General features: G+C 46.5%; 1 protein-coding gene across 1 annotated transcript; it reads left to right on the forward strand.

The window, feature by feature from the left end:
• Positions 1-360: 360 nt before the first annotated feature.
• On the forward strand, positions 361-906 carry ARL11 (ARF like GTPase 11; the record flags this gene model as incomplete). The annotated part of the gene is made up of 1 exon (XM_080364127.1): positions 361-906. The coding sequence occupies one exon, from the start codon at positions 361-363 to the stop codon at positions 904-906; it is 546 nt and encodes a 181-aa protein (XP_080220253.1).
• Between the last annotated feature and the right edge of the window lie 12,166 nt (positions 907-13,072).

The following is a 13,072-nucleotide window of genomic DNA, read 5'->3' on the forward strand; positions in this document are numbered from 1 at the left end:
AGGAAGAAACTTGCTCCACCATCTCCCCGCCTCTTCCTGCAAGATGTTGGCTCCTTTCTGCACTGATCACTTCAGGTCGTGAATGGGAATGGAAGTTAGCGGCAGCGGAGCTGGGATATAGAAATAGTTGTTTCCAACGGCACTCCCTGGCGCTGCTCCACAGCTCATAAATAATAACCCTCACCTTGTTTTAGCTACGAAGAGAAGCAAAAGCAAGCTGCCTGTGTCTTCAGCAAACCTAAGGTGGTCTCTTGGAGAGGCAGAACTGAGCACTGTTTTTAACTAATATTATTGAGGAAATACGCTTGCTTAATTTTTTTGGCTGCAACTTTTTTTTCCCACGCTTGTGACAGCATCTTGATGGGGAAGCTGATCTCCAAAGGCCATCACAAAAGTGATGCTCGAGTTGTCATGCTAGGGCTCGACTTTGCTGGCAAATCCACCCTTCTATACAAACTGAAGAGCAGCTGGGCTATGGAGACTAGCCCAACGGTGGGCTTCAACGTGGAGTCTCTGCAAACGCCCTGTGGCATCTCCTTCACCCTCTGGGACATCGGTGGACAAGGCAGCCTGCGGGCAAGCTGGCCTGACTACCTGGAGGACACCAACGCCCTCATCTTTGTGTTTGACAGCACGGACACGGCCCGGCTGCCCGAAGCAGTGGCGGCGCTGGAGGAAGTGCTGAGCCACCCCAGCATGGCTGGTGTCCCCGTCCTCCTCCTGGCCAACAAGCAGGAGGTACCGGGAGCGCTGGCTCCTGCCGAGCTAGGGGAGAGGCTGCGGCAGGGCCGGCTGGTGGGGCACCGCTGGGTGCTGCGGGGGTGCAGTGCCTGCACTGGGCAGGGCCTGCAGGAAGCCCTGGCCATCCTGGGAGTGCTGCTGCGGGGTCTGGAGCAGAGGTCCTGAGCCTGAGAGCAAACCCGAGTCCCAGGGCAAACCTGAACCTCGGGCAGACTTTTCCCACTCATTGCTGCCCACAGGTTTGCCATAGAGGATCCCAGCCTCATATGCCCCCTAAACTGAGCAGATCTGCACTTGGCACATGCCACGCGGAAAAACACCCATCCACTCACCACTGAGACCTCTTGCCACCAGGAAGACCTCTGAGCAGAACTTCCATCGTGGAGCATTTTTTGCTCCGTCTCTTGGACTTTCATCACTGGCTGCAGCTTTTCCCACAGTCACTAGGCTCTGCTCATCCTCCTTACATGTGTCCAGTGCTTCAGCAGGGACGCTTTTTGCCAGAGCAATATGAATTACGCCAGAAATGCACACGAGAGACCGGGGCATTACTTTCTTACCATGGCTCTCAGCCCCAATGCAGCTATCTTGATGGGCTGATGCCCACAGGGGGGTGTTTGAACATGCTCCATGGTGCTTCTCAATCAGCTCGAATCACACATTCATCCACTAGAAAATCAGCAGCTGCTAAAAGGGAATGGCTGAACTGGAGCAGTGTAAGCAAAGGACTTAGAACAACCAGCAGCTAATTGGTTTTAATGAGGCATCTACAGGTATAATCTCCAAGCCATGGATGTGAGTCAGGACTGGATGTGTATATATTAATTTCTGTATTTCTTGGTTTAGGTCTTGTTCAATCGTTATATTTATCAAATACTGATTTAATGAAAGCTGTACCTCATTTTCCTTGGATTATATTTAAATATAAAGAAATCAAACCTGACTTTAGATGCTTGGAAACACATCTGCATGACCACTCAACCTCTAAATATCCTCATGGTGGCCTTACCAGCCAACATGAAGCTCAGTTTCGCAGACTTTTGAAACTGGTGAGACCACTCGACAGGCAATGGCTGGTAACTATGGGCGCCCCTGGGCATAGGCAGGTTGGTAACCAAAGGGCTCTCCACTGCATCCGGGGCAGCTGAAAGGCCCCTGGCACCTCATGATGGGCCCAGGTCCCTTGTTGCAGTGATGGTTTTTGTCCAATCATGCTCAACCTGCCATTGGAAAGGCCTATAAAACGTGTGCTTAAGACCTTCCTGTACCCAGAGTTCTGTTATTCAGGGTTTAAATTAAGAAATTTCACAGCAGTCCCTACTTTATTATGAAATTAATGAAAGTGGTGAGGGAAGTGATGAGAAAGGACACAAAATTTTCAAGCAGCAGAAGTCAGCTGCTTTCAAGGAAGAAGTTCCTCAACCTAGAAACACCAAGGAGAAATACGTGGCAAAATCTTCTGTTCATACCAGAGCATTTTACAGTTGTTAAGGAATTATCACCCAGCTTTTACTAGTGCTGTTCTTAGCCTCACTTCATAGGGGGCAGCAGCTGGAATAGAGAGCTTAAACAGTCATGAAGAAAGATAATCTGACATTTACAGGAAGGTCTCAATAAAATAAATCCTTTCCAGTGGAAAAAGTCACCTTTTTTTTTTAGCTGTGTCACTGTAGAAGAACTATTATATGCTATAAAATAGTGCTGCAGTGTTGGTCTGACCTAAGTGGTCATGGTTGTGAGCATACTTAAACAGCACTGAATTGTATAATTAATTATATGACAAACCTGTGTGCATGGTAAGGAGGATAAAAATTACATCTTTGCATCTTTGCAGTTAACACAAGCAGGTTGATCTGCCTTTGCGTTGTTGGTGACGGTCATTGTTTGCTTCTCACACACAAGTTGTCTCCAATGCATGTGGAGTATCTGTCAGAACCAGACTGAGCAGTTTCTGTGACACAGCATAAGTGCTCATCTCTAGACAGAGCTGAACAAACTCAGGTCATCTATGCAGCCTGGTTGCCAGTACATGAAAAAGCTGCATCTTCTCGCGGGCCTTTTGGCCATTTTGAACATCAGTCCTAGAGGCACAATGCAAAAGGCTCTGTGTTGCATTGCCATGCCAAAAAACATTCTCCTTATTGAGTTCACTGGCATTTTGGTCTTTCGTCTCATGTGGTACAAAATAAAGTATTGTACATTAGGGTGGTGGATCAGCAATATTTTAAACTCAACATAGACTGAAGTCCTGATGATGATTTACTCTTAGTTGGCTCTCGATGTGTACATTTGACTCTACAGGATTGTCTGCTGGTGGTTAAAAATGGCACTGAAGCCTTCCCATTCCACCATGGGTGTTTTTTGAACCTTTTAAAGAGAAAAAATAGGCTCCTCTGGCAGCAAACAGAGGTAACCACCAGCCTTTGCTAGATGCCACCAATTAAAAATCTAAATAGCAAGGTAGGAGGCGGTGGAGAAGGGGTTGTTCTTGGCAGCGGGAACCCTAAATGCCTGAAACTGATGAAGTAACATCCCAGTTACTGAAAGTGTTCTCACTTCCCCTGAAGCAGTAATTTGGCAAAATACCCTGTCTCATGGGGCACCGTGTGATTTACCATCCTTGTTTTCTCGAATAAGGCTTTTCTAGATGCTCGGTCACATTACTCAGCTCATTTATGCCTTTGTTAGAGACTGTCAAAACCATGCTGGGTCAAAAAGTTTGAAACAGCAATTTATAATTATTTTCTCCTGCATTGGAAAGCACGTTTAAACAAGTCAATCTAATGAGCCCTGCACTGCTCTAACCAAACGTGTGCGGGATGCTCACCCAACAACACTTGAATGCTTCACTCTCAGAACTCCTGCCTGCCAAAGGAAGCAGTGTGGAAGATTGCAGGAAGAAGTCAGTTCCAGGGAGGGAAGTTTCTTGCCTCTTTTTCTTGGTAATCCTGCAGGAGAGCCTCTGCCACATGAGTCCCTTAAACATCTGCACTTACGGACTCCAGCCAGGAGGGCACCCTCAAACTGACAGTTTCCATCTTCCCGGGTGTGTGATAGATGTCACAGCCTCTGTGCCGATTTCTAAAATATCACAGCTTCTCTCTTACTAACAGGCAAAATAAAAATCCTGAGAACACTCTTGTTTCAGGTTCCTCACAAATTTGAAGTATCCTTTGGGTTATTGGTCCCAGACCCTACACTAGCTGGTCAAGATCCTTTTTTAGCAGCTTTTCTGGATGCTAAGTCCATCCAGTTGCTCCCTCCGATGCTGGCTGTCTCAAAGTTAAAAGGAGATGTTTAGAACAGCAGGATGTTTTATTTCCTTTTTGGTTTTCTTCAGCAACAGGTATTTATTTGGCTCTCTTTATTTAGTAGTGCCCAACAATAGGATGAGGGGCACAGACTGAAGCACAGGAGGTTCCACCTGAATATGAGAAGAAACTTCTTTATTTTGAGAGTACCAGAGCACTGGAACAGGCTGCCCAGAGAGGCTGTGGAGTCTCGTTCTCTGGAGACATTCAAGACCCACTTGGACACATTTCTGTGTGATCTGCTCTAGGTGAACCTGCTTTAGCAGGTGCGTTGGACTAGATGATCTCCATAGGTCCCTTCCAAGCCCAGTCATTCCATGATTGTGAAAAGTATTGCTTGGGTATAGTTTCACTGATGTTTTTCCCCCCTCAAACCACCCTTGTTATAACTTGCATCCCACCTTTGAACTCTGCTAGTAGCTTCCTACAGCTTCATCAGCTCTCTTTAATTGACTCAATCGGTATTTGGTTGCTGATGTGGTCTTCTCTTTTGCAATCTTGAATCTGGTGGCTATGAGCTAAATGTATTGGCGAAAGTGGCCAGCTCATAGGATACCAAGGTTTGGAAGGGACACCTGATCCAAAACCCTTCTTCAGTCAGGTAGCTTGAGGCCTGGTGCTACAGGTTTGAACATCTCTAAGGATGAAGGTTCAACAAGCTGACACCCTCAGAGGCGTTCTGGTGTGTATCAGCTTTTACAGTCACTTAACTGGAAGTGATCATTTTGCATTAATCACCACTTCACTGAGAAGAGCCATTCTGGTGAGTATCTGCCTTTGCATGGAACTGTCAGAGCAGCCTCCTTACCCATGACCATCAGCTCCTCCAGCCCTGGGACCTCCCATCCCTTCTCTGCTTTCCAGGGATCACTGCACTGGGAGCTGCCTCTGGGTCCTGCTGCCTCTTTCCAGAGCACCAAGACACTTGGGTCATCCTTCACACTGTTTATGAAAGGACACAGCTAATTACTCACCGATGTACTAAACTTTCTGTGGGACTGGTTTTTTAAACCAGCTTCAACAAACCCTTTTCATGACTATGCACCCAGCACAGATTTATTTTTTCATTTCTGACAAGGAGTTTTTCATTCACCCCCAGATAGAAGGAAACAGTGAGCTGGAAAAAAAAAAACCCAAACCCAACCAACCGATGTTAAAAACCGGTAGAGGAAGAATGAGTCACATTTTCCCCTTCACCACTACAAGAAGGACAATTCACCTTTTCCCCGGTCTCTTCACGACTTCCATATTTCAGCCAGTCAGTGACACAAAATGGTTTCTACTTGTGCATTAGCCGATTTCTGCTCTTGGCACCGTTTCTTTGTTTCTGGAGGGACCTACATCACATTTGCCCCATGGTTACTAATGGGGCTTCTCTGATGGGTTTCACCACGGTCTTTCTGAAGGGCCTGAGGTCAGAGGGGAACCAGGTGACCCCAGGGCTGCAGGGTGAGGGCAGGAACGGTTTACATTGAACTATTTAAAGAGGGAACAGACGGCCACCAGCAGCTGTGACCGGCTGTAACACTGGGAGAAGAGTTCTGGGCAGCAGCCAGGGACCTGGGAATCACCTGGGGGAAGAAAGGTCAATAATAATTTTTTTAGAAAGTTAAGAAGAGCTTTCTTTTCAAATACAACATGAAAAAAAAAGATTGCAAGGAAAAAGGCTGTATAATGCAGTGGAATATCTTAATTATCACTTCAATACACCTAACAGCTGTAAATTAATTTCCTCCTCTTAAAGAAACCCTGAAATACCACCTATAAAGATAAGCCATGAAGAAGATAAGCCACTCACCAAGAAAAAACAAGGAGTAAAACCATGCGTGACACCACTTCCTTGCCAAATGGTATTAAAAGCCAGCCACGTGATTATGGCTAAGACAAATGACAAACTGCAGTTCAAAACATTACAGCCCTCAAAGAGTTAATTAAATGGACTCCATCTAAACTTCCCAATACTTGATTTTTTTGTGAAGCATTTGCTTGAGTTGCAGCCCTAAGCTTGCTGTCTGGATATCATTAAAAACATCAGATGAAGGCTGGTGTCTGTGTTTGGGTCCCAGCGATGCATCTTTGGCTAGGAGCGCATCATCCCCTCACCTCGTGCTTCACACAGTGCCATTTGTACAACATTACCGCAAAAAGGAAAAAAGAAAAAAAGGATAAATCCTTTTTAAACTGCTGAGAAAGGTGATGCCAACCCAGACATGGAAAGCATGTCCCCCTCTGCCCACGGCCCTGTCTGCCTCTCTGTGGTCAGACCAGAGGTATAAACCCAATCCAATGCTTGTCACCTCCAAAGCTCTAATGCTTTAAATCAGTCCTGCACTGTCAACGTCTTGTGTGCTAACTGCTGTGGGAAACAATCTCCCCGGAGCTGATGGACTGTTCTGAAATCCTCCCTTAGGCCTCAGATTTGTAGTAAATCTTTTTTGGCCTGTGCTGGCTAACCACACTTGAATGTGGCAACACGTTGTTTTTTTTCAACAGGCCACAACTGCTTACACAAACAAAAACCACTTGGCAATTGGCAGCTCTGTGGTAATGCTCTGCTTTGCCTTGGACGTAGGAGCAATATTTGCTTTTTAACCAAACCACAGCAAGGTTATGAAGCCACCAGCTTCTGCAGCGAGAGGACAAAGCCATAGGGGCCTATGTGAGGTTTGATAATGGAGGGAGAGGGCTTTGGAAAGACCAAACCGGAGATTTCCTTGGGTAGAACACCACCAGCTGAGAGCAGAGCTGGGCCTTCGTTTTCTGGAGGCATCTGATCAGGCAAGGGTCTGTTCTGCTCATAAAGATGGGCACTTTACACCTTATTATTTTCTGGCTTTTGACAGCACTTAACAGTAGTCCTTCTCTCTGATAATAGCATAAATGAAGACCAATGCTACAAGTCCATCCTGCAACACACAGGCAGCATTTCCAGAGACGCAAGTTTCGGGTCAGTACAGGGCTGGAGCGGGAGTCCAGCATGGCACCAGTTGTGAGGTATCTGCACAGCGTTCCTCGGGGCTGAGCTTCCACAGGAGTGGAGAAGAAGCTTCCCCCTGTTCCTGGGGAAGGTCAATACAGAGGGAAAACATAACTGAGTGTTCTCCAGGATGCCCCATTTCTAAAAGATGGGATGGGGCCATCACCAGCAAAGCAAGGGAAGCTTAGCAAGGAAGAGCAGATTTTGGGCTGCAATCACGGGAATGTGATTCTGAGGCTTCAGAGCTGCCCCAGGAGTGATGGGGACAATGTTCACCATGCCCCTGAGAAAAAAGCAGCTCTTCAAAGACAGCACGTGGGAACAAGTGGGAGGTCAGTGGACATATCCTGGTGGAGGTGGCTGCAGGCAGCCCCAGGGCTTTGGGTGATGTGGGCACCATGGCCTGGCAGGAGGTACTGGTTTGGCCACATGGTTCCCCCTGGGCTTTCTCCCTTAGAGAGACCTTTATTGTCCTGTATTTCCTCCCTGGGAAGAAGCACTTGTGACTTACTTTAATCCGACGCCACTCAGTCTTTGGTAAAGAAAACATCCTCAATGTTTTTGTTGTTATTTTCTGCCTGATGTCTTCATCCCATATAAAAAAAGTCACATTGCCATCTATCCCCTCAGCACCATCAGCAGAGGCAACAAATGACCTTGCTCTTCTCTCCCCTTGCAGAGCTGAAGACCCCAGTAGCCGTGAGTGTCAACTCTCCAGGGAAGATCACGGCCTCGGCCAGAGGGAGAAGCTCAAAATGCCACAGATGGGTTTCTGGCAGGCTGCAGCTCCCTGCATGCGTGGGGCTGGCCCCAGCTCCTCCTGCTTTTGCCTGTCATTTGATTTCATCACCAGCAATTCCCTGAGACGCGGTCCCCCAACCACCTGGTTCATGGTCACCAGCTCTCCACCCACACAGGAGCATCTCACAGTCTCTGCTGTCTTCTTCATGAGAGATGAATCCTAATTAAATTATTTCAGTTTGGTTTGGACTTAATGGAGCTTCTTGCCATTTTCTTGGAGGTGATGTGCTGCAGGAAAGAAAATGGGTGCAAGGGAAGAACTTCTGAGAACGTGCTGTGAATTTCAAGACTGCATGTCATACCTGTGGTGCTGGTAAAAGCGCTGTGCTAAAAGACATGCCAGCCTTTTGAAAAGGAAAAAAGATAAAGTAGCAATGTAAATAATACATCTGGGGAAAAAACAAACAAACAAACAAACAAAATGCAAAGCAAAGCCCCAAACCATAAAAACCAGGGACAGTGCAGGAAGTTTCAGATGGAAATCAAAAGCTACACCCAAACCAGGCTGTCTCATTAAAGGCATCAGCTATGGAGTTGAGAAAATTAAGAAGTCAGTAAGTAAGTCAGACTGTTTGATTTTGTCATGTCCTGCCTAGATTTCGGTTTATTCATACCTAGTTAGGGGCACAGCAGCATGTGTTCCCAGCACCGCACAATCTCTGTATTCAGCAACTGAACCCAGCACATTCAGTCCAGGGGCATAAGCTGCCCCTGATACTGCAGGACACACTCCGCACTGCAGCTTCAGGACAAAAACCTTCCTAGAAACAGGAACCATCAGTGCTCCAGTAAAAGTTTCATAATAATTTTTAAAGGTTTAGAAGCAGTGAAATTAAAAAATTAAAAAAAAATTAAAAAATTAAAGCTACAGTAATTTTTCTGGGAGATTTTGTCATTCCCTAACATTCTGTGATTCTGTGTGTGATTCTGTGATGTGTGGACAATGCTCACCTGAGTCAGTTGCAGGAACACTCAGTGGGAATCTCACTGTAGCTTCACCCTGCTTTGCGTCTGCTGGCCATTCCCCTGCTGCCTCCTATGGGACTTCACTGACTTGTCCTTATGTCTGTAAACAGAGTGGAAGATCAAGGTTGTGTGTCTCATTGCCGGTGGGCACGGACACCAGCCTATTCCGTTCAGCTCTGCCTGCCATATATTTAAAACGTTAAGCCTCCCCTCAGCATTTCCCTCTGACATTATACTTGAGGGGGCTTTAAATTCTGAGGTTAGGTAGAAGGTGAGCTCTAGGCTAGGACATGGCTCTTGTGGGAGTTTGTTCTGACCTCATCACCCAGAAGCTTTCAGAGAGCGCTGGCAATGCTGGAAAGGTGAAGATGTCCTCCAGAAGCTGCGTTGGTAACCGCGGCAATCCCTGCAGAGCTGGAGGAAAGCTGCTGCACCTTGAGACAGAATTCCAGGCTCTTTAGAAGGCAGGAGGTCCTTGGTGCTGGGGCAACGCACCACATGGTCTTCAAGGCCAAGGACTTCATTGGCAAGTGTCTCGAGCTGCTGTTGTCCCATGGGGGAGCATTTGTCATGAAGCTGCAAGCTGCCAGGACAGGTGGTCTCTCAAATGTGTATGGAGATGCCACCAGGAGGAGAGATCCCCTGCTGAGGAGTCTCGGGGAAGCTCCAAACCTCGCCTGTGACCTTCAAACCCAAAGCCCAACTGGATGAAGCTTCCCAAAATGATTTCTTCACCTTCCTCCTGCTGGGAGCATGAGAAACAACCCCAAATGTACTCAAATAAAGTACCTTGGAGGAGCGAGTTTTCCCCAATCTGCCCAGGCTGCTGCATGGGGACCATGCTTTCCAAGACACCCTGGGGATGAGATGCCCTGATCCAATACCTGCTAATTAGCAGGCAACAGATTACAAAAAGGGAAGCTTGATTTCGATATACAGTCCATTGCTGCCAAGTGGCCACCTTTACTCCCAGCAAAGGCAAAATAGTTTATTCCCTGTTTTTTAGCAGAAACCGAGGAGCCGGGTCACGCGGAGGAGGTGACATAAGCCTGGTGACGTAACTTAAGCTCCTAATGCAGTGATGCATCTACGTTTGATGTTGCAAAAGGGTCAGTAGTCACCTTGTCCAAGATGCAAACCAGCACCAAAAACCTCAAACACCAAACTGCCTGGAGTCTGTTGTTTGGTTCCCAGGGATAAGCAGCCATCCTGCCTCCATGCAGCCGTCCGCTTCGCAGCTCCGAGCAACTACACACCAAGTAAGCCAGGAGCAAGGTACACACACACTGAGCTTCTCAGGTGTAACAGAGGGGAAAAGCCTGACTTGGGATGTCCAACCCTGGGCATGGAGCCTGCAGCTGGCACTGAAACCTGCCCAGCTTTTGCCTCTCTGCCACCACTTTTAGCTCTCACACAAACTTAGCTTGGAAGGAACATTGATGCAGTTTAGCAACCTCTTCTTTTGACAGTTTCCAAGTGAGAGAGGAGAAGAAAAGATCCCTCAAGTCCTCAGCATTAACACTTTAATGCTTGCAGCATTTCTCTTTGAGTAGATAATTGGGGTTGGGGTAAGAGCAAAACACTGAGGAACTCAAGGGTTCCGAGGAATCTTTGTAGCAGTATTCCTGCAGCTGGAAGCATGAGAAGTAGTCCCCAAGTTATGTCAAGAAGAATCACAAAAGTTTAATAGATTTCTATTTCTAAACCTGTAGGAGTCATGTTTTCAAATTTTCTCTCCCATCTTTAAGGGCCAAATCTTTCTTCTATTTAATCTAGGCTAATAGGCAACTGCTTATGGCAGTAAAACTCCTGGAGTATTCCAAGAGCTCAGACATTGACTAAAATACTCAATACAGAGAAAACCGTGACCACTGCAAGCGATGATTTCTTCCTTTCCCATCAATTTTTAAAACTTCATGCTCAGACCTCTGGTTGAGCTCCCCTAAAATCACATCCCAGGCTATCCATAGCTGTGCAAAGCTCAGCACAAACACAAGATGCTGCCTTGCTAAATACTCCCCTTGGACTGTGCCTTTTTCTCAGCAAAGGCTTAAACATTTCAGCATGGGGCCCTGAAACACTGAGATTACAGGCAGAGCTGGAAGTGAGTATTATCACTAGGTGTCCGACTCAGTGTCTGCACATCCAGCTCCTTGTAAGTGTTCACAAATGAGCCCTTTGGACGGAAATTTTTCCATGCAAGATGCAGGCATCAGAATGTGTTTTAGCAGCAGTTGAACCTTTCAATTTATTTCCCCACTTCCAAACATGCAGAAAAAGGTAGTTTTTTAAACTCTCATTTTTTTGGGAAAAAATTTATTTTTAATATTTGTTCTAAACCAGTAAAGGCAACAGCTCAGTGATGTGAAAAATGACAGGTATCAAGGTATGCAAAGGCTGGAAGACTATGTTTTTGAGGAAGCTATATGCATTTTTGGAAGAGTTTGGATGTCTTTGATTTCAACAGGAGAATTTGACAATTCCCAAGACGACTCCTCCACACATTCCATTCCTTGAGTTTTCTTATGTGCTGCCATGCTCTAAAGAGCAAAACCCAAGACTGCACAAACCATTCCCAAAGAAATGATGTCAAGAGACCCTCCTTTGTAATTCCAGGGACAGACTTTGCTGCAGTCACTTCTCCTGTAAACTAGGGTCAGCACGGCAAAACAGGAAGATCTTATCCTTTATTTCCAATATTATAAAATGCAGGCAGAATCTAGAATTGAGGGAGCCCCACCAGGATGTAGAAGTATGAAATGCAGGGGGAAACAGCTGTGAACTACATCAAACAGAAAGGAACAGTGATGGGTCTAATCCCAGAGCAGGAGGTGCAGCTTCCTTAAGTGTCTCCTTGCACAAACCTGGAACTGAACTTGCTGAAGCCACTGGCAAAGTATTTTAATTTCATCCTCTATTTTAATGTACGGAGAATTTGTATGGGGGATCATCTAGCTTCGTGAGGCAGGGTTCAAAAGAAAAAAAGGAGAGAAGTAACTAAAGCTGATCAGCTTGCGAATAATTAGGATGAAGACATGAACTCCTGTGCTGGTTTTGGCTGGGATACAGTTAATTTTCTTCACAGTAGCCAGTATGGGGCTCTGTTTTGGATTTGTGCTGAGAACAGTGTTGATAACACAGGGATGTTTTAGTTACTGCTGAGCCATGTTTACAGAGTCAAGGCCTCTTCTGCTCCTCACACCAACCCAGCAGGGAGTGGGCTGAGGGCGCACAAGAAGTTCGGAGGGGACACAGCTGGGACAGCTGTGGGACATTCCATACCATATGATGTCATGCTCGGTATATAAAGCTGGGGGAAGAAGGAGCAAGGCAGGGGACGTTTGGAGTGATGGCGTTTGTCTTCCTAAGCAACCATTAGGCTTTCCCGGAGATTGCTGAATACCTGTGGGCCCATGGGAAGCAGTGAATGAATCCCTTGTTTCGCTTTGCTTGTGTGCACAGCTTTTGCTTTACTTGTTAAACTGTCTTTATCTACTAAACTGAACCCACGAGTTTTCTCACGTTTACCCTTCCAATTCTCTTCCCCATTGCATTGCAGGTGGAGGAGTGAGCGAGCGGCTGCGTGGGGCTTAGTTGCCAGCTGGGGTTAAAGCACAACAGCTCCCTCCCTTATGTTCCATTTCAGCACATGAGGAAGATCCAACCACCACCATCTCCTGCAGGACTCCATTTAAAGAGGATAGTTAATCCATCCTCCCCATCTTCAGGCGTCCCTAGGCTCTACACTGAGCAATCTGAAAACTCCTCCTGCAGTTCCCGCACTGTGTCCAGGGAAGAGCCTGCCCACGGGCCATCTAAATGCTTCACAAAATGTTTCCACTGAGGTTGTGTGGTGACGTTCACCCTATTTTACTGCTGATGGGTGAAGGCAGAGAGCAGTAAAGACTCCAGCCTTCATTTAAAAACACAAGAATTATGGTTTTAATCTTTTGAGGTGTGATGCACAAGGCTGGAATGTCCCTAACACACTTTTTTTTAAAACTAAGGTTGGGAGAGAAAACAACCCCTACACTCCTTCATAAGCCTGTGTGCTGCTGAAGAAAGGTTTCTCACCAATGTATTTGACAAGGAAGCCGCTTGTGGTGCTGCAGCGGCAGCTGGAGATCTCTGCAGCACACGTCAGACACACACACACACACTAGAATCAGGGAAGTGTGAAGCTGCTCTAGTTCATAACTCCATGTCCTACCATGAGGCAATTTTCCTGAGCACCCTGAAGCAGATCTGAGAAGGTTCCAGCTCACTCTGCTGATGC

This window comes from Nesoenas mayeri, assembly GCF_963082525.1.
Source record: "Nesoenas mayeri genome assembly, chromosome: 1".
Classification (NCBI taxonomy): Eukaryota; Metazoa; Chordata; class Aves; order Columbiformes; family Columbidae; genus Nesoenas; species Nesoenas mayeri.